Raw genomic sequence first — 22,703 nt, 5'->3', positions numbered from 1 at the left:
CTCCTGGAGAAACACGAATATGTCTGGTGATTGCAGAAAAGGTCCTAGTATATCGTACAAAAGTATTTATATAGGTACGTATTCTATGTTTTGTAATTATATTAAATAAATTAGACAGGGAGATACGACTTTATTTTGAAAAAAATAAAAAATTTTAATTAACACAATAAAATCATTTTTATTTGTTTTTATATTATTGTACATAAAATCTATGTTTATTGGTCGTATATTATATTTTATAGTAGTTATAGGTACTTAAATACCATGAAAATTAAAACTAGTTTTAGACATAGACAATTTTCAAAATGTAATACCATATTAAATTATACTTAAATTTTTAAATTTTATTATTTATTGATGATTATAATAACTGTCTTTATAATTTAATATAGAAAATGTCGACATGAATATTTAGTTATATGTTTATTAAACTTTATATTTAGTTTTTTCAGTTCTAAAATAATCATAATGTGTTAACCACAAACCGGCGTATGTGATTAAAAATACATTCATATTGAAATGGTAAGTATATTAATTTGATTTTTAGATCATCGATGACGCAACTTGAAAATCAAAAAGTATATTTAAAAAAATGTATAATTTGTTTTTGTAAGATTTGAATTCATAAGTGTCATCGGTGGGTGGCTTCTTAGCTCATAATTTCATGTTTTTTATTGTCTTAGCTCATACTCTTATTGTGCCGATTGTGTACAGATTGTGTATTACAAATAAAGAAAAAAAAAAAAAAAAAAAAGATTTGAATTGAATTGTGTAAAATCAACACCTGATCAAAAACTTATGACTATATTTATTATGATGCTGATAATTATAATAACAACAAATTTTTTTTTTATTAGAAATAAACTAGCTATACAGTTAATGCACAAGAAGTTTATGTGGTAAGATAATAACAGGACGTGAGGTGTTGAATAAGAAGCCACCCAATTACGACACTTAACATGATTAAAATAACAAAAATACCTAATTAATATTTTAGATCGATACTATAATTGAAGTTCAATACTAATTTTTGAACTGCAAGCCAAGCTAGCCTAGGTCAGGGACACTTATTATGACTATTTTTATTGTTATTATTATTATTATATTTGATTCGACATAATAATAGACGGAGTATAATGTATAACTATTTATTCATACCATGATTTATTATTTAATGATCGATATAAAATATAGGCCAATCCAGAATTATAAAATAAATAAAGCATTGCATAAAATAATATTTTAAGCGGCATAATGAAATAGTTAGAATAGATTGTTTTTCTAAACAACGGTTTCGTTTTCAAAATACACTCATTAAGGAGGTTAGCCAATCTAATATATTAGGTCCGAACATAACATAATATTATTACATACCTATTATAGGTAATATTATATTAATATATTATAATGTGACAATACTAAAAGCCGCTGGCTTCACAACATAATAATCACATAGGTACGGACTATAACCATATACCGCTGTTTAATAAAGCGTATTCCTTTCATTAATTTTCGTTATAATAAAAACAAGTAATTGATTATTATTATTTTAATATTATAATAAAATATAGTTTACGCAGCACATATCAATATAACGTTATAATAATGCCAATATTTAATACCACCACCTACCATGCACTGTGTAAATAATAAATATGTACACACTACATAGTATCGCAGCGCAATGGTGTAGATATAAGATAATGATATAAATAATATTATTATAATAATGAAAAGTATTTCTCCCAATATAATCGTTATTAAATAATCGTAGCGGCTGAATATATAATATTATATTATGTAGTGGGAGGCTGAAAAAAGAGAATGGTGTCCGGATGAAAGTAAAACGGTGGTTATAGTAAGGAACCACACGAGCGCAAGACGTACCATTTTGATAGAAACGGTATGCCAACGTGCTCAACCGGATCGCTCTTGTCAGTCAGTCCACAGTCCGTCGTCTTCCTGTCCGCAACACGAGAACACGGGCCAAAATCCTAACGTGAGTACCTATATATCTTTATGTACCTTATGCTGCGACCCGTACAACGTACCTACACTTAACGTGCTCGTCGCTTGGTAATAGAATCATATTTTAAGTATTGTAAATATTAAATAATATAAATTATGCGATGATCTACCTTTTATATTAATGTGGTTATAATATGCGTTCAAATCTCACTCAAGTGGTTCAACTATAACTGTAGGTATGATAATACGATATTTTAGATGGACGATGTGTCCACCGAAAATCAAAAGGTGCAACTCTGCAGGTATCACAACATTCTTTAAAATACAAAACACCTCATTATATAAACGAAAACACTAAACATTTAATCAAATTCACGTGTGGTAAATAGTAATGTTATTATTTTTAATCTAAATTTAAAATATTCGATTTTATATAGCAATGCAAGTATGATTTAAATAACCTCTTCTTAAAAGTAAAATATCACATTTTCATCATATGTAGTTATTAATATTATAAAACAATTTTATTTAAATAATAAATTACTATTTTATTAATTAAGAAGGTAATTTAGTTTTTATAGAATATTATATACCTGCCTACTTTAATTTATCCATTGTAAGTTGATAATGTAATTCTGTTTTAAGGATATTATGTACAGTTAGTTTTGTGTCCAAGTTCATATCTGGTGTAACTAGGGTGAAAAATTGTTTGTTCCATTCACTAGCTTTATTTTAGATTTTTATTTTTTAATATTTTTAATTTAAAGCTAATATTTAATTTTTTTAATTTTTTTTTAATTTTTTAATTTTTCTATTTATTCTACGGATTATATAATGAAACATTCAAAATTATCTATACTCGTTTTAAATTATTGACGATTTCAAATCTACATTAATAAATAATACATAATTACATTATAAGATAGTAAGGTACTGCACTATGTTCTGTCTAGCCTCCAGGGCCGTCATTTCACATTTTTTCATGGGATGCAAAACCAATATTGAAAATCTAAAGTAATATCAAAGTTTCTCGCTTCGCTCGCATGATTGTGTACCATTTTATTATTTGTATCACAGATTATATAATATTATAAAATATAATAATCTGGTTGAATTATATATGTGAACAATATTATATTTTTTATACGTAGTAAAAAAAAAATACCAAAATTATTGTTATCTGTTTTATACCTACTATGATTCTATGAAAGGATCTACACAAAAAGTGTGTTAAAAAAAATTGCATTTGCACACCCTTGCATCCCGAAAATGACGCCACTGCTAGCCACATAGACCTAAATATATTCAAGTCAAATTGCGTACTCGTAGTACTTATTTACATAATATAATAATTTTTTTTTTTTTTTATTAATTAAAGGCTTCAAATACAATGTTTATTAGCCTACAATGGTTTACATGTTTAATTTATAATATAATGGAAATTGATAGTTGTGATGTGCTGTCTTTAGTTCTTGTCTTATATGTTGGTTGTAAGGTCGGCCATTTTGATGAAGTTAACTATGTTTTTTTCTTGTCCTGGTCCGAGTGCGTCTTTGAGTGAGGAAATATAATAATTAAATCGCCATCAAGTATCCAGTTTTCACTTATAATATCTAGGTATACACTTAAAAATAAAAATAATATTTACTTCTTATTTATTATCTAGTAACAATACAAAATTGTTGAAAAAACATATTCATGAATAAGAGAGAAAAATAAAGTTCAAAAGTTCAAAAGCTCTAAATGAGATAATCAATTTTAAATTTTCAAAATAACATAATTGATAATAATAATAATTTTTATAAATCGACCTTAAATTGTAATAATTGTATAAGTATTTTACCTACTATATTATTTACACTAGTCAAATTTAATTTCTGCTGTATATTGAGATGAATATTTTTCAAAATTACTAATTTTATTTTTCTAATAAATATGAAAAAATACTTGATAACGATTATATGTATGTGTAGAAAACAAATGTGTATTGGTATGTTATATTAAACGAGATTTAAAATTATTAAAAGTTAAGATAATTACGAGAATGGGTTATTATAAGTGAACATGTTTTTGTAGTTTATAATTCTTCAACAAACTACGAATTTAAAAAAAAAAGTTTTAATGGAAGTTAATTGATTAGCTTTTTAAGCATTTTATCAACTATCGGTTTTAAAGTTTTTTTTTAAATTCATAACGTTTGTATGCTATTTTTAATAATTCTCCCTAATGTAGGTATAAATAGCATGAATGCACGATACTAACAAGTATTATTGTCATTTTACATTAAGTGCCATAATACAGATATTTTTAATTTAATTTTTTGAAAGTCATTATTTTCCATGTATATTGTGACGTATGATTTATGTTTCACATTATAGTCTATTGCTTATCTGATTTTTTTTTGTAATTTATTGAAATGTTTTAATACTTTATAAAGTTATCGTTATTATAATATACTTATATAACTTATTCGTTACCTATTAAGTAAAGCTAAACTCATTAAACATTAAGTAAAAAATAATAATTTAATAAAATGTTGAACATATAGTATTCCTAAATTAATAATTATATAGGATTCTAACGGCTTGCAGTCTACAGATCATCAGTTTACCTATTTAATAACTATTTATGAAATCGAACATCGAACCTACTAATTTATTAGAGTTTAAGAACGTGATTTTTATTGCATTTTTTTTGTTTTCGAGTTTTTTGATTCCATTATGTAACATAAAACACTCAAATTCAATGTTCTATAGGCTAAAAACAAGTATTCGTGTTCTAACATGATATTATATTATGTTACCGTGTGATGTAATTAAATAATTTTTCTTAAATATTTAAATTGATATAATGCAACACTTTCTCTAACGACGTTGTACAAACATGACCACAACCTTGATATGTTGATAATTTAAAAGAAAACAGAGCACACTAATCTGACCATTGATTTTCCACATAAATATTGTAATAACAATTAATAGACATTATTGTATGCATCGTTTGTTGTTTTTAAACCACATTCTTACAAACTCTCACTGCAACACGCCATTGATCTTTAAATTGTTTCCTTTCCGTCGCGCCTATAAGAATAATGTGCTTACCTACTTGTTCGGAGTTCACGTCTATATTGGAATATATTTAAGAAATCATATCACTTCAACTCATCGGTTTTGTCAATCGAACGAAAATACAACGCGCATCGTTAAACATAACATGTATAAAATGTCGTAAACGTGAGCAAATCAACAAAACGGTCGATTTTCATCCCGACGTTCTCTCTTTCAGAGTCAATTAATTTTACAATTTTTTTCTTCTTTACTCCTCACAAAACATGCCATTGCAATATTATAAATTATAATATATTAAATGTTAACCTGTATTTGTGTTGATTGATTGCTGAACATAATATTACCGTTCGTGAGTGGCTAATTGAGTTATGTCCATGTCTTCAATGATGGTTGCAAAACCTCACATCATCATAGGATGAAATATACGATCATCATATATAGTAAACATACCATCATCGAAGCTTCTGCGTGTACCCATATTCATGAATCATGAATGTATTAGTATATAGTATGTGCCACGGCTATAGATCGTGACTATAGGGTTCGTTCGCATATATATACTCTATACGTATATAGGTACCTACCTACATAGCCGATGTCAATTATATTATATAACAGTTTTCTCATGCCCTAATGATGACCCACAAAATGAGAAAAAAATTGCTCATCGAGTGAAATTGAAACTTGTTAACCGCAGATCAGCTCGCATTAGTTGTCGTCATCGCACAGACTGGAATCAAACTTCATTAATACTTACTGCGAGTTCAATGAGACGACCATCGGGCAACAAAGGGTTTATATCAGGTGAACTTAACATATAGGAGGTACCTACAGTAAATATGTATAGGTAATATACACTCCTGGTGTGCATGTTTTTGATGTTATTTTTTAACTACATATAACATGATTATGAAATATGATGCATTCGTGTCGTTTATAATATACGCATAGATCACACGAGCGTTTTTTTTATTTCCGTAGCAAATCACTGCCACAGCAGAGAAAGCACATTATATTGTTATCAAGATTAACAAAAACAAAACAAAAAACGTCATGCAGATGAAACGTCAGATGTTGTGTTTATATATATACCTACATAGATATAACGATGATACTATTTTCCCATCGGATACACGGGTGGAGTCTCTAAATCGCTCGTATCATAATATATTCGAATATATTTAATTCTAGAAAACGTTACCCGTTGTTTGATTAAGCATTGTCGGTGTGTTCTACAGTTTCAGAAGTAATTACATCGTTAGCCTCGATTTTTAGAGACTGCGAAATTAAAAAAAAAAAAAATCATCTTTAAACTTCATTCGTCATAGTTCTATTTGTTTTTTTTTTCTATACAACCATTTTTGGCAAGCGTATATTTACACCTGTCTGCCGAAGAATGGAACAATCATAATAAAATGTTCACATTGTCTGCAATTTTTGCGATACTTTAAATAGTTGTTAAATCCGCAATATATGTATATAATATTATATTATGTATAGCGACGTTTTGATTTTGTGGTCAAGTCTCGTTTACCACAGTGTTCTGTTTACAAGCCGTTATGGAATAACACGAGTTTTGTATGATGTGTATAATATTTTGTATAATATGTTATGCTCGTATATTGTAAAAATATATATAACTACTATAAAAATTCAATTTTATGGCCCGAAATCTCCTTTCAGAATAAAAATTGCATTACATAATTCTACATCATTGGCCATAGTTTAACTGTGTATTATTTTCCCGAATAAAATCTAAGAAAACGTGACTGAAAAAAAGATTCTCGAAAGATTATTATATGTGTGCAAGAACATAATATAGTTTCTATGTATAATCACGTGTAATTTTATTTATTTATTTATCTTTAAATTTTATTATTATTTTGATAACAATAGGAAGTTTATCTTTAAAAAAAATATGTTTTGAAACTAAACTGTTTTGAATATTTAATATTGGATATTAAATAGTATATTGTGTGGCAAGGGTGGATTTACTTTCCGGTACGAGCTATGTACACTATTTTTTGTTACGCCTCTATTACCTCTGAAATCGCATCTATTGATAGTACGGTTAATCAATAATTAACTGTATTTATGTTTTTCGGGATCTATACTTTAATAGATTTACCCATACTATTTCATAAAACAGCACATCATTTGGTATTTAATAGGTATTATTTTAAATAAAATATATAACACATCAATCTTGGACAGTAACTTTTCCACATGTTTGGCGGAAAAATTCATATTCATTATTATATCGTTTATTGGACAAAACAAAAAATTATAATTTCAATGCTCAAATATTCGCATCGACAGTTAAACTTCGGCGAAAGCGTGAAGCTGTAAAAACAAAATAAATTTCAAATTATAAAGTTTTTTTTAAAATCCTTAAATGTACTTATACTTAACAACATAATTTATTGTGGGCGCTTAACTATATCGATTATAATTTTTTGAATTGTTTATCCTTATAATATTTGTACAACAGTCTTTTAATGTTCAATAATAATTTGCGGCCTAAACCCTAAACGAATTAATAATGTATAAAATATGAATAAATATTTTAATTATAAACTGGTTTAAATCATAATTTAATTATTGTTATATTAATGATACTTGCCTACGTATTTTAATTTAGATTCAAAATGAGTGTAGGTAGTAGGTGTATGGACTACTCTCGGATGTGTGGATAATTAACGTTATATAATATAGATGACTACGTTTAGGGTGTTTGACGTAAACAAAAATGCGTCCCATTGTGTTTTTTCGGTTTTTTTGCATTATATCGTATAGACTGTAGGTACTCAGGATAGAACAATTGGATCCAAAATAGTACTATGACTCAAACGACATTAAAAAAAAATTATCGAAAAACGCTACTAAAAAATATACATGTACGACACGCAGTGCTTAAAATTCAGCCAGCAGGTCACGTTTGGTGTAGTTCGTCATCCCGTAGTTATGAATGAGTATCCCCGAGATTGGCGAGATTTATGTGCACCTGCATGCAAATAATCTGTTGAATAATTTTACCTAAATAAGTTACCTATATAATACGAAGTTCGTTTAAAACGTGATTTGACAGTATAATTTTTACGTGCTGGTTATATATTCGCATTTCGCGCGTCGTAGCACATATATTATATTATATTATATATATATACGAATCACAAACGTGACGTGACAAGATGCGCAAATGCAGTGATGGAGATACGATTTTTCTCCCAGAGGGTAGAGGGTATATATTTTATATAGTTTGTTATTTGCAATTCATAAAATCATAAATAACTAAAGATATATAGTTACCCGTGCGTCCTTAAAGTTTCCGGCAGTATTGGTAGGTAATACTAGGTGAATAAATTAGAGACGTGATATAAACTGTTTAAAACTTTACTATTTGATTATATCAAGTGGCAACCATGAACTAAAATTAAAATATAATATCTCAATCAACAATATAAAAACTATACAGACTATTCGAGTGTATTTACCAACATCGTAATTCGTGTTAAAAAAAATCCCAACAATTTGAGTTTTGAGACCATATACCTACATATTATGCACGGTGGATATAACGGTGCAATTTGAGACGATACCTATACAATTCCCTAAAGTGATGTTAGAGAAAAACAACAAAAATGTAAACTCGAATTCTATCAATTATTTTAAATTTCTTTTTCGGACTTACTGGTACTAACCCCTATCTAAAGCTAATTGCTTATTATATGGTTTTATAGGTTTACAAACAATTATCGTGCGGAAAATTTTGACAATTTAACGACCAACCAATTATAATAATGATATGCCAACTTGTCTCTTCTCGGATAAGTTCTCAAACATCATAGATCTTATTACGTAAGAACACGTGGGTTACAGGTCTTAAAGTCACGGTATTAGCATAATATATATCTTCCGTAATGTTGCGTTTTGATTTACCATTTAATATACGATAAATCAGAAAATTTCAGGATAACGCAACTATTATTTGTATAACTTGGTGCTTTATAAGATTTTATGTTAAAACTTCGCAGTTGCAGTCTTATTATATAGGAAGGTAAATTATACAATATATTATTATGTAATACAATAGTAGGTAGATATATATGGGTGGCACGGGTATATTTCACTGTATTATATAATATGTCAAACCGCGACGCATATACAAAACTACAAAAGAACTGAGAAGGAGGAGGAGTTAAACACATATAGATTGATTCCAACTCCATAAGTAGGTACCTACCTATAGTTCTACAAATAATTGCGTGACAATATTAAATGTATGTAATTCACACCTCCACGGACTAATATAGTTTGTGATTTACAATTATTAAAATCGTAGGTATAAAATAAGAAAATACAAATTTGATGGGCGGGGGACTTGAACCGGAAGGAGTGATAAAGTGAACGCATAATATATGACCCCCTCACACTCATATTATATTATATTGTTCTAAGTTCTTAAGTCTTATACTCGGCACTTTGAGATACAGTTGTTGCATCATGCAGCTCAATCAACTTGATATTGAGTTTTAGTAAAGTTATTAATTTATAACTAATAATTAAGATAATTATTTCTATCAGTCGAAATAAAACATTCGTTTATTGAAATAAAACAAAAGTTCAAATGTAATGATACAATATATACTCATGTGCAGTTGAGGTTCTCGTGATTATAGAGTTAAGGGACATCTGCATAATACATAGTATTGTCTTACGAAATACCTCTTATAATTTATATCATAACTTTTGCGTCCCCATCATATTGTGTCCTATAGTCTGATTTAAAATTCACCAACGGCCTTGTTGTAGTAGTTCACATAATGTGTAAACTGTGGATTTTTAAATTATAAATACTAATTTGACGATTATTCAGTCCGTCTAAAAGTGTTATTTAGATATGTCCCGAATTTACATACTTCGATCAACCACTAAGCCTAAAATCATACTTTACAAAAATGTGTTTACGTCTTTCGTGCAACAAAAGATGAAATCCATTGGTGTCATTCTAATTCATTATTATATCGTGAAACAAAACTATAGGTATTTGAGTATAGTAACACATAGGTACTATACTACATAGTTTTGGGTAAACAAGTGAGTCTGGAACACGCGGGACTTAGGCACTGGCCGCAATATTAAAATGGTTATCAATAAATTGCCTATTATGCGTGGATATTATCATTATAATAATTATATCGCCGACGTTACTGAAATGCTCGTTTTTTTTGTTTTTCCTCAGAATATGAAGACCGCTCCCGTATTGTGCGCGGCAGCTTTCGCGTTGGTGCTGCAGGCCATGTGCGCGACCGCAGCCGGCGGCGAACGCCAGCAGCAGCAACAGTTACCGCTGTTCTTCCAAGCGGGCCGACCGTTCAACGCGCCCGGCGCCCCGTTGCCCAAATTCGTGGGAATCGCGGGCAACCAGCCGCCGCAAGCGTTCCGCACGGTACCGCCGCAAGTGGACGAGGAACAAGAGGACGAGGAACAACGCAACGACGAAGAACCGCACCAGCGCAACGTTCTCGCTCCCACTCCGCTGCCGTTCAGACCGCAACCGACGCCACAGGTACCGCCGCAGTATATTATACACATTATTATTACTCAGGCGCGAATTCAGTTAGTAGTATAGCTGTGTTTTGTTTGAGAAAAATGCCCAGTAAAAAGAATCAAAACTAATTTTAACACGTTGAGAGCCGCGGTCGACGGGTAATAGGTAGTCGACAATTATTGTCAATTTGTATAGGCATCTTTATGGCAATATGGCCTTATAATTTACTCGGTTATCAGAGCAATTCTTCTAAATCAATTTATCAATTGATTACAAAGTTGTATTTGACATAACTGTTTCGTTATTTTTGAACACATACGATGTGCGCATGCGCGCTTGTCTACATAATTTATTTTATTAGATATTTTATTTTGTATGTGAAATATTCACACCCCCCCCCATAATCTCGGACTGGATCCGCCCCTGTTATTACTACCTACCGATTGCTTATGTTCACTTAGTTCTTAGGGCGGGTTTCCACTATACCCCGTGTGCCGTGTACACGTAAAATGTTCAGCTGTGCCCAACAACACGGTAACGTGGTTAATCGTGTGGTCGCCTTACCTTACCGACCAATCACAGCAAAGGATTTACGCGAACATGTCTATAGTAGAAACCCACCTTTTATAATTACCGCAACTATATAGTTAATATTTTGAAATTTACGTCTGTAGATGGTATACCGAAGTCAGCACTTATTGGTGGTGATCAGTGCGAGCACGTTATTCGTTTAAGTCAAACAAGATAACGGCCGCCAACAGATTCCTCCTAACCAAATTTTTCATAATCGTATTATACTGTTATACGAACTCAATGAAATAATCGAAATTTAAAACCAACGTTACATCTGATTATGATGAAAGACGGATAACGTTCAAATTTTCAGGAGGAAAATATTGTACTTTTGAATAAAATGTGTGTCATAGCTATGTCAATATTACGTTACGCCGTAATATTATTACCGAGGCATACATTTCGAGATTTTTCAGATTCTCGGCGATGTGGAATTAAATCAGCCATTACCGAGCGAGCTAGATGATAGGTACATTACGTGTGGTTTAATTATATATGGGTATGGTAACTGAGCGGCGTAGCAGACTAAGCCTATAATATGAAACAGTGGCCTTGCCGTGTCGCCGAAATTCGATAAATCCATTTTTGAGCACGGCGCATTGAACTTAATTACCTCGTCGTTTGTGCTGAAGTGTTCACATAAAATAATTAGCTTAATCTTTCGAATGACGTGTAAAAACTACGCAACAAGGTTACGCTCGTTATCGTTTGTATATAGCAAAATATTATAATATAGCACGTCGAAGCGTCTAACCAAGTCGACCCGAGTCGACCCGAAAATTTCTAAATGATGCACCAGACGTGCAGATTTCGCAACACAATTACTTTTAAAATGTAATGCAATACAAAATTATAGCAATGACGTAAATCGTATGTACACTTCCGATTATCGATTTGCTCAAATCATAAATATGCAACAATAAAATGTTATAACGTATATATTAACCATTGTGTGTTTTTTAATTGCATGACGTTTTCAGTTCAATCAATTCCGCGCTTCTCCGTCGCCGTCTCCGCAGACCTTGCAGCCGATCCGCATTAACAGGCCAACCGAAACTCCGAACAGAAGACCACAGCCTCCTTCGCCATCGCAGTTCAAACCGCTGTCCAGCCAGCCGTTGTCGGTAAGTCGCACACATTTCATATTCAAAGTCAAACGGTACGATGACCACATAGAACTTTTTTTGAAATTAATAAATTTTAATTATTTTTATAATAATAACGATGTTCGGGGTACAATTCATTTGTATAAGCACACGTCTCTGTGTTTACTTTAAAACATTTCATGCCAGCAATTATTCCTTAAATAGGTAATAATATTTTTGATGTGAGTATATCGTATATTATGCGAATTACTTTGATCAACACATAATAGCTGGGTTCAAATCTGCGAATAATATCTACTACATAATGTTAAATGTTTAAAATAATTAAATTTGTATTTTATTTTATTTTTCTCACAGTAATTGTATATTTTTTAAACATAAATATTTACACACTTTGTAATTTTTATGAAATTTTCAAATCAAATAAATCAACTTAAAAATTTTAATTCCCTAGCTAAATTACAACATATAATATAGTAAGATGTTCAAAATTTAAAAACATGAATGATCAGTTTGTCCACGAACCGAGTAAAGACTATGCACATTAAATTAATTACCCGGAAAACCACAATTAAATAATAAATCTTGAATTTTTCAGAAAACATAGGGTAATAAAACAGTGCGGTCAGTTGTTGTTTTGAACAAATTTCTTAAGTGTTATTATTACGGACGTCCTCCGCTAAGGTTTAGGCGAATTCGAACGGCAATCGCGGCGATACCTATTGATTTCAATACCGTTTTTCTTTGTATATAATGTTATTGTATCGTACAAACCGTTCTAGCGTAAAATGAATCGGTGTTTGAATAACTGCCAACATTATGTTCGTAACGAAAATCGACATTCCCGAAAATATGTTTAATGATATAATACTTTTTACGACGCTGTTATTATGTCACTCGAGTCTGATGCATTTTCAGTGGACACCGTGCCTAAATCCGCGTTACAATATATTATATTATAACATCGTCACCAACTGTCTAAATAACAACAACACGAATGATAATAATATATATATAATCGACTGTACAGTACTATAGTGTATATAGGATATATCACTAAACAACGTGTTTTTATTTTATTGATTACAATGCAATTCGTTCAGCAATAAATACCATTGTATATGTTTGTATTTAACAATGTGAAATGGCGAAGAGTTAGCATAATATCTAAATACATATATTATTATAACGTGGTAATGATTTTTAAATAACATGATCTTACGCAACACAGTTGACTCCGGTAATTCCACCAAAACTCATTAAAATATATGTACCTACATTATATTAGGTTTATTCAAAAAATATGCTTGATACATTGTAAGCATTTTATAAATCATACATAAAGCTGAATGATAATCTAAATTGTTATGTCCAATATAACCTATAGGTACTCAAACCATCTATTATAACTATTATGCATGAAACATTTTGTTTCCCGGCAAATAAGTAATTTCATGACAAATGACGATCGTGCCTTATAAAGTTGTAAATAATAAGTAATAATAATATTATACAGGAACTATCTTCACTCCCAATAAAATAGGATATTTTATTCATTCTTATGTTTACACGGCGCGAAATATAGGCAATATTGGTTCTTTTACGTGTTGAATATTCAAACATGTATCATTTTATTTTTGTTACTCATTTAATCAGTAACTAATAATAGTAATAATTATAAAAACAAAAATGAAAATTGTTTTTATTAATTTTGAATAATTTATTGATTTTAAAAATAAACTTTATAAGTATCTAGCTTATCACCATAAAATGTAATTAATATTTGTATGAATGTTGCTACAGGAAGAAGCCCAGGAATTAGAAGAAGAAAAAGAAGAAGAACCCGACCGTCTTACCCAATTGTTGCCTCAGTCTAAATTCACTTGCAGTGGTAAAAAAACTGGTTATTACGCTGACGAAGGTCTAGACTGCGAAGTGTTCCATTACTGTCAAGACAGTGCTAGACACTCTTGGGTATGCCCGGAAGGTTTCGTTTTCCACCAGGTGAGTTATACATCTAAAAACATTCTATAGGTACCCAAAGAGTATTTCAATAAAATAACATAATTTATTATTTTCATTGACTTTTACTTAAAACAAATAAAATTAAGGGTGTGATGGTCCGCAGGTACATCTGATATGTATGCCACCGAGCAGTGAGAACATTTGCAAACAGTCGACGCAGTACCATTTCGTCAACGACTTCCTGTACAGGCCGGTGAACACTGAGGAAGCCAACTCCCGACCAAACGTGACCCTCAGGTATGGAGACCGGTACTACCCGGGCAGCAATTTCGAGGCGGCCGAAGAGTACGATCACGAAGAAGAGGAACCATCGCAGAGACAGCCACAGGCACAGTTCAGACAGCAACCGGCGGGGCCCAGACAGCGCATTCAACTGCAGCAACAGCCCCAGCCCACACAACAGCACGTACTGTCCACCCCCCGCCCCGTGCAATTGCTGCAACAGCCACAGCAACAGTTCGCCCGACAACCGTCCCCCAACCAGGTGTTCCACTCATCCGAGGAGATCAACATACCGTTGCAGCAGAGGCGACCAATCGTGTTACAGCCCCAGCGACCCAACTTCCAACAGCAACAGCAACAGCTCCAGCACCAACAGCAACAGCAAAACGACTTTGATTTCAGGAGGAAGTAGATGTGACCGACAGTGATAGATGTTTCGATAGGTACATCACCGAAAAGAAGCATCTGTTTCCATATACATATGTGTATCGTTTACATAATAGATTACGAAAAACAATATTTATAATTTTTTTTGGTAACAATAGAGCGAGTCACCCTCTACTGTACATAATATATAATATTATATTGTTAGATTTAAACCAACGCGAAATCATTTTATATATATATTAAGATAGGACTTGTGTAATGATATTATTGACGGAGAGCAATGAATAGGAATCACTATTATCAGCATGCACTTCCAGTTTGCGAATATGACAACACGCAACATATTTTATTTTGAATTCATATTATGATCATATAAATATTATATTACATTGGCCAAATACCAATACTGCACATGACATGTACTTATATCTTCGAACGTCAATACCACTAGGTAGTTCTACGACGTATATAAATCATACGTACGTTATACGTGCCTTCCTATATTGGAAAACACTGCGATAGTATATAAAGTATTTCTATTTTGGTAATGATTTTTGTTATTAAACCAACGACTCCATTCGGTCAACTTATTTTTGAAAGTGCGCTCCGCTATTTGTAGAATTAAATTTGGAAATCGCCATCATTTCTGTACTGCAGTACCTATACAGGCTATACAAACTATACATACAAATACTTTTGAGAAAATTAAATACCTACCTATACTTTTGACTATAAGTTTATTATATTATATTATTATAATATAATATATTTATTTATCATTAATCGATGTTTAAAAAAAAAAATGTTTTCTATTTTTTTACGTGCTCCGCAATTGCCATTATCCAAAAATAATTATGTCTTATCAACTGTTTATTTTTAATTGTTTCATTGTATTTTTTTTTATCATGCTATAGCCTATAGTTGTATTGATATTTTAAAACTATAGTTTATAAAATATTAAATTGTGTTTTATTTAATAATTGATGTTTAAAGTACATATACATATTATAAAAGCTGGACAATTTAATATTTCATTGAAAACCTGTATTAGTCCAGATTCAAACTTTTTAAGTTATTTTCGATTAACTAGAAATATCTGTTGGACTTAATTCTTTTTTAATATCATATTTTAGTATGTGTATACTTAATGTAATTAAATCTAATATTTATAAAATTAATTTAATTTACACAATCTTTTAAATTGCTTCATGCTGCCAATATCGCTTTTATAATACAAATGTAATCATTTAAATTATATTATAATTGTGTTTTATAATTTTATTAAATATTATGTTAACGTGAATAAAACGTTTGTGATTTAAAGAAGAAAATTGTATAGTATAGTACAAATATTAAATTCCATATTTTTCACAACCTTCTTGCGCATAATATAGGAAAAATTTGTATACCTTATTCACTATAACACTAACGCAATACTTAAGAGTAATACCTTCCTATTTTATTCGTTTTAATTCCTATAGTCTATACATTCACATAATCTCAGCCAGTGATATTATGTACCGATATATATCATTTAATTTCTAAGTGATATTTCAGCGATATTATAATTATGATATAGGTACAAATAATATGCAGCAATGCATAGTAACACTTCGATTAATACTATAAAAAAACGCCTTTTTAACGCAATTATGCCCCTCAAAAAATGATAAACATTATTTGTATAATAGGCATGCAACCGATAAACACGATACCCAACTAGTTAAACGTTCAGCATTTTTTTTAACTTAACTAAACTAACAATGATACAAAAACTAAATACCAAACTTAGTCACGTAATATAACTGAACAGAATACTGGAAATATATGTGATCGCGATGTATCTCCGTAATATTGATCAATTCGTTGTTATTAATTTTAGCATCGATAGTAAAATACCACATCCGATAATTGCTAGAAATAGATTAAGACGCTATATATAATATATCGCGTTCATATTTTGAAATACGAGTATATAGAACTAGAGAGCCTTATATACATATATATATATATATATATATATATATATATATATATATATATATATATATATGTGTGTGTGTATATATAAAGTTGTCTACATCGAAAGTAGCGATTTCCGTTTGATATGGATGAAAAATATCTAAAAACTTTAGTACGAAAACAATGTTTCTAGATATAGGTATCTTGAATTTCCTAATTTATGTTAAAACCTCGAACAACGTAATGGGTTACGCATTAGAAATATTGAAACAACCTGAAAAAGCTTAGAAATGCAAAATAAAAGTATCTCTTCTGAAATATCTGTTACATCGTACATGTCAAACTTCGGCTTATCTATATAACATGCGGTTAATATTTAAACAATTTTTATAACAAATAATTTAAAAAGAAAATTAATTTTCCTTTTGTGTCAAAACTATATTATGTTAGTTAGGGTTAGTTTAGTAGCGGCATATTCAAAAATCATGTACAGATAATTTCTGCTAAGACCAATAACAAATTATAGTACGAAATCCGAGTCACAGTTAATTTTAGAAACTAAATTTAAAACTTGGATGATATAATCAATTAATTAATTATTGGGCTGCAGTTAATATTTAGTGTATTTTAATTATATAGGCCCCAAGCAGTAGACCCAAGCTGCAATTGGCATATTATATAAGTTATATAGCCTTTAAGTAGGTACATGCCAAGGTTTATAGATGATAACTATAAACTTTGAGTACATACTAGGGAGGTACTATTCCTGATTTTAAAATAACTTTAATTTAAATTAAGATATTTACTATGATTACAATTTACAACTAACTAATAATTATTATTATCAATTTGTTATCAACTGTTATTCTTATCATCTCGATTTAACACAAAATAATGAAAATATCATGTGTAAGTAAGTAGCAGCAGCTGACTAGACAGATGACCTTAATTGTTTTGTTTAGGAAAAATTAGAAATAATATTTTGTTATTGTTATTGTGAATTGTGATATGTAATTAGAATTTATTTTGATTGTGATCTATTGAGTAGTATAAACTATAAAGTAGAACAAAAATAAATTTCCTTTTTATAAAAAGTGGTATTACATTTTATTTCATGGTAAATGTATATAAATCATTAAGTGTGTAGTCTTTACTCTTTGGTGATTGTTTTTTCAGTTAAATACAGAGGAAATACATTTTATGTTAACTTCATAATATACAGTATTACATTACTAAATCAAACAATATTACCAAATAATGCTGTAAGTTATGTTATTTATGTAATTTGATTATATCCATTAGAACACTTTTACTTTTCTCACAAAGTGATATCATTACAGGGTTAAATCCATCGATAATTTAATTTTTACCAGTGAAAAAATAACTATAATCTATCTTTTAGAAAGCTAGTTTGTGGTTTAAAACTGTTATAATACTTAAACCATAAGCATGTAAACATAATATACAATAATATTACCCATTAACTAAAGACAGAATTTATTTTTATTTTTTGTCAATGCTCAAAAATCAATAAATATACCCTTACGGTCCAAATATTTTGTTTTGCATTTTCTTTTTTCATTCATTTATATTTGATGTGTATTTTTATTAATAAAATACATTGTATATTTTTTAATTGTGTCGGTAATCTATATCTATTTAAAAAAAGTATTAGATTTATTGTAGGTAATTTATAAATATTATAATATATTCTTATGCTATAATATTGCTAAGCAATATAACATATTATTATGTCAATATGTATTAGATGTTGTTATTTTACTTGAGTATATTCAACTGCTTAGTTCTTATACCTCAATATATTTGATACCTAATTTATTGTTTAATTTAAACAATATTTTCTATTTTTTCAGATTGTTTTCATTTAAACTTGTACTGAACTGAAGGCAACAAACATAATATTTATCAAATACTATAACATTACATTGGAGGCTGCTTACTAAAAAGAAAATGTCTTTTCAATCATTAGACCTTCTTCTTAAACAAGCAGATGTATCGGAAAATAAAAATTTTACAAAAAAAACAGATAAGATTAATTTACAAACACCATTTGGTCTAAATGATTTAATGTTTGATGACAATGAGTTATATTCATGTGACCAAAACCTTCCATCTTCAATGTCACAACTACATCTTGACAACCAAATGACTGGTGAATGTCAAAACATATCAGATTATATAAGCAAACATTTATCATTATTATCTACAGATGATCCTAAACTTTCAGTTGTTGAAAATTCAAATAATATTGAACCAAAACTACCTCTATCTGACATAAAAAGTGCAAGTTTCATAAATAACATAAAATATCAAGATAAAACTATCTCTAAGGAACGTCTAAAAAATAAAGGTGGCTATATTAAAAAATATAAAATATTCCGTACTAAATCATTAGCAAAGGTTCGGAATTCACCTTTAGAAAAACCAGATTCAGGCTTAAGCTTAACATTGGGACGAAAATACCCAAAATCAAGTTTAAACTTAATGAATAATTATCTCTGTAATGTATTAATCGAAACACGAAGCCGTGGGTTCAGATTTAACACCCCTTCTCCGGACGAATCAGTGTTATCTTGGATGGATATTGTTAGACAAATGCCCAGTAAATAAAATGTTTGATGTTCATAAACTCTAAAATAAATTATTTATAATTTTGATACTGTATAATGTATTATTTTGACAAATTGGCTGTAAATGAATGAAAATGAATGATGAATAATATTGAAAATTAGACCATCATTGGGTAAAATACCATTCAGTCCTTATCTATATATGTATAGGTTCTTTATAACATTTGCATAATACTTTTATAAATGATTGGATAATATTTTGATTGGTTAGTTACTAAATATATACCAAATATTAATTATCAACAAATTTGATGTTTCATCAAATGTGATATATTGCTAATTTTAAGATATTTCTTTTTTAACCCTGATATATTATACTGTGATCTTAACTATACAATTTTAATAGGTAGTTTTATATTATATTATTTATAATTTTATAATAATACCTACATAAGATCACCAATCTAAAATAACTGGTTCAATCTATTACTTTTACCTCCCTTGAATCATTAAAATTTGTCTATAATTATGATTCAAATAGTATATTATCTTGATTAATTTTTAAAAATACTCAGTAACTGAATTCGGTAGAAAATTTAAGGACTTCAGTAAAACCTTTGAGAGTTGAGTTCCTATATGCTATTTTAATGTCATATAGATAATAGGACTCTTTTATTTTATAAAAACATTGTAGGGTTTTAAAAATTATTTAATATTTGAAAATATTTACAATTTATCATAGTATAGTCAGTTAGAACAATTTTTATTAATATTAAAATTTCCTCTTCTTAATGGAAGCTATAGTTTTGCTCAATTATGTTACTAGGATTTACAATGCTATGATTAACATCACTCTAACAGCTCGACAATATTTTTAAGAAAAATTTCAAAATGCCTAAAACTATAAGATTAATACAACAATGCAATATGTAAATATTCTTGTTATTACTTTGGCAAATCAAAAAATAATATACTTTGTCAATGTGCTCAAAAAATATACAGAGACAAAAACATAACTTGATATTGAATTCAAATCAAAATTTTTCAATAAAAATACTACTAAAAATGTTAATAATCTTTATAACAATTTACATGTCCAAAATTCATTGGAAAACAATCCTCTTTACTCGTGTCTGTAAGCACACAAATCACCTTTGGTGAATATATTCTATTATTTCTATTACCATTTATATTTATGAATTATAAACTTCTCATAGTATGTATAAATGTTTTTATTTATTCAAAATCTAAGTATAACTATTGTATAAAATATGTGTTATTGTATCAAATTTGTTAGTATAATAAATCTATTTTTGCTATATAAATTGTATTTTAAATTATTTATAGTTTTCATTGTGCTTAATTACTACCAGAAGCAGATTTTAAGAGTAAGCAAAAGAAAAATGTGCAACCATAAGTAATTGCCAAGTAAAAGTTAACTAAAACCATTTTTATTAAAGTTTTGTCAGGCATCTCGATTAAACCTTTAGATCTACCGACTACCACTCGTTACTTGTAAGTAATTACAGTAAAACCTCGGTTATACAAACGTTATTTCATTTCAATTCATGCATCCAAACGTTAATGGATAAAATATCACAACGCACAAGACTGGTTAGTTTATTAGCACCTAGCAGCAATTTGTTGAATAAAAATCGATCAACTTGTCAAAAATTCAAAAACAAAGAATAATACATACATTATTAAATTATAATAATAATTAATAAGTCTATAATATTTAATGATATTCTTGTATTCGTAATAAGTACACAATATGTAATGTACTAATGTCTTATTGTGTAATAATGAGTATAAGTTGATAATAATTTGCGACTATATATTCATTATACAATTAATATTTTTTTTAAATTTTTATTAACCGAAATAATTAAAAATTAGGTGAGATCCCAATTCCAAATTAGTTCGGATAATCGAGGTTCTATTACAATTCTAATTAAAAATGTTTGGAATAATAATAAAATTGTGAAATCTCACAAAATTGACACGTGGCCAATTTACATTGTACTCTGTTAACTTTTTTATTTGAGTTAATTTTTATCTTTTAAAATGTTTGGAGTTTTCAAATTTAGCAGCATTGTATAGAAAAGTAATTAACGGTAATTAATTAGAAATTAATAATTGAAAAGTAACTAATCGACTGAGTGTGCTTGGAAAATAACAGTGGGAAATTTTTGAGTTATAAAAATAAGCTTACACAAAAATATTATTCCAATGTAATTTACATTTTATTTCACGATACAAGTGTCCAAACCCGTAAAAAAATTACCTATTCGTTTTATGTATTTGACAAAATTATAAAAATCTAATTACTTGTAAATTTCAAAAACTAGTCCGTAGGTTGTAACTCGGCTAATTTTAGGTTTAGGTTTATGGTTAATACATCAAAATTTATTAAAATAATTTATTAATATTTATCTATATCTGGTGACGAAAAATAAGGTTAATAATATTGTTATTAATTTATTATACCTTAAGAGGATCCTACACAGCCATTTGTTTTCTCCATCTTACAAGTGCATAACATTGAAAATTTACGCTCAGCAGATCACGTTTAGCTCCATTAGTTTAAAAAATAGAGTGAATCGACAATCGACCTATTATGAAGCTTGATGTTAAGAACATTATCTGTGTTTGTATGTGGGTTTTTTACGACAGTTCAATTTTGTAGCTAGTTATGCGTATGTAAAAAAGCATAAATTAAATTAAAAATGCTCATAACTCACTTAAAAACTATGTTATTGTAAAAACCCACATACAAACACAGATAATGTTCTTAACATCAAGTTTCATAATAGGTCGGTCACTCTAATTTTTAAACTAACAGACCTAATAAACGTGATCTGCTGAGCGTGCATTTGCCATGTTACGCACTTGTAAGACGGAGACAACAAATATTCGTATAGCGTATTTTTAAGAAACTCAAGTTGTATTGCGCATACGCAAATCCAGAGTTAAATTATTTTTAATTTTTGATGATGAATTGATGAATATATTTTTTTAGATATCAGAGATAACTGGAGTTCAATCTAAAATCATCAGGCTAAGATATTTAGTGGCCCATATAAGTTATAGCGGGACGGGACACACTTAAATATTATATTTAAAAACTGGAAACAGAGTTAAAATAAATTTATCATTAAATGAAAAATAGGTTCACGGCAGGCTCACTGACTCCTATTTGTTTGGTGAATAAAACTATCTATTTATTATTATAAACTAAATAATAAGA

The 22,703-nt window shown here is 29.1% G+C and overlaps 2 protein-coding genes across 2 annotated transcripts; both read left to right on the top strand.

The window, feature by feature from the left end:
- Positions 1–1,839: 1,839 nt before the first annotated feature.
- On the top strand, positions 1,840–15,913 carry LOC107167831 (uncharacterized). Its single transcript, XM_089219514.1, has 5 exons — positions 1,840–1,999; positions 10,279–10,605; positions 12,141–12,284; positions 14,070–14,270; positions 14,395–15,913. The coding sequence occupies exons 2-5, from the start codon at positions 10,282–10,284 to the stop codon at positions 14,923–14,925; spliced, it is 1,200 nt and encodes a 399-aa protein (XP_089075640.1). The 5' UTR covers positions 1,840–1,999; positions 10,279–10,281; the 3' UTR covers positions 14,926–15,913.
- A 1,885-nt stretch (positions 15,914–17,798) lies between these two features.
- Positions 17,799–20,778, top strand: LOC107167832 (uncharacterized). The gene is made up of 2 exons (XM_015517030.2): positions 17,799–18,124; positions 18,737–20,778. The coding sequence occupies exon 2, from the start codon at positions 18,834–18,836 to the stop codon at positions 19,491–19,493; it is 660 nt and encodes a 219-aa protein (XP_015372516.2). The 5' UTR covers positions 17,799–18,124; positions 18,737–18,833; the 3' UTR covers positions 19,494–20,778.
- Positions 20,779–22,703: the final 1,925 nt, after the last annotated feature.

Source organism: Diuraphis noxia, unplaced genomic scaffold (genome assembly GCF_037042655.1).
Source record: "Diuraphis noxia isolate RWA-SAM2 unplaced genomic scaffold, SU_Dnox_SAM2 contig0002, whole genome shotgun sequence".
Classification (NCBI taxonomy): Eukaryota; Metazoa; Arthropoda; class Insecta; order Hemiptera; family Aphididae; genus Diuraphis; species Diuraphis noxia.
This window is presented reverse-complemented; position numbering and strand designations above follow the sequence as displayed.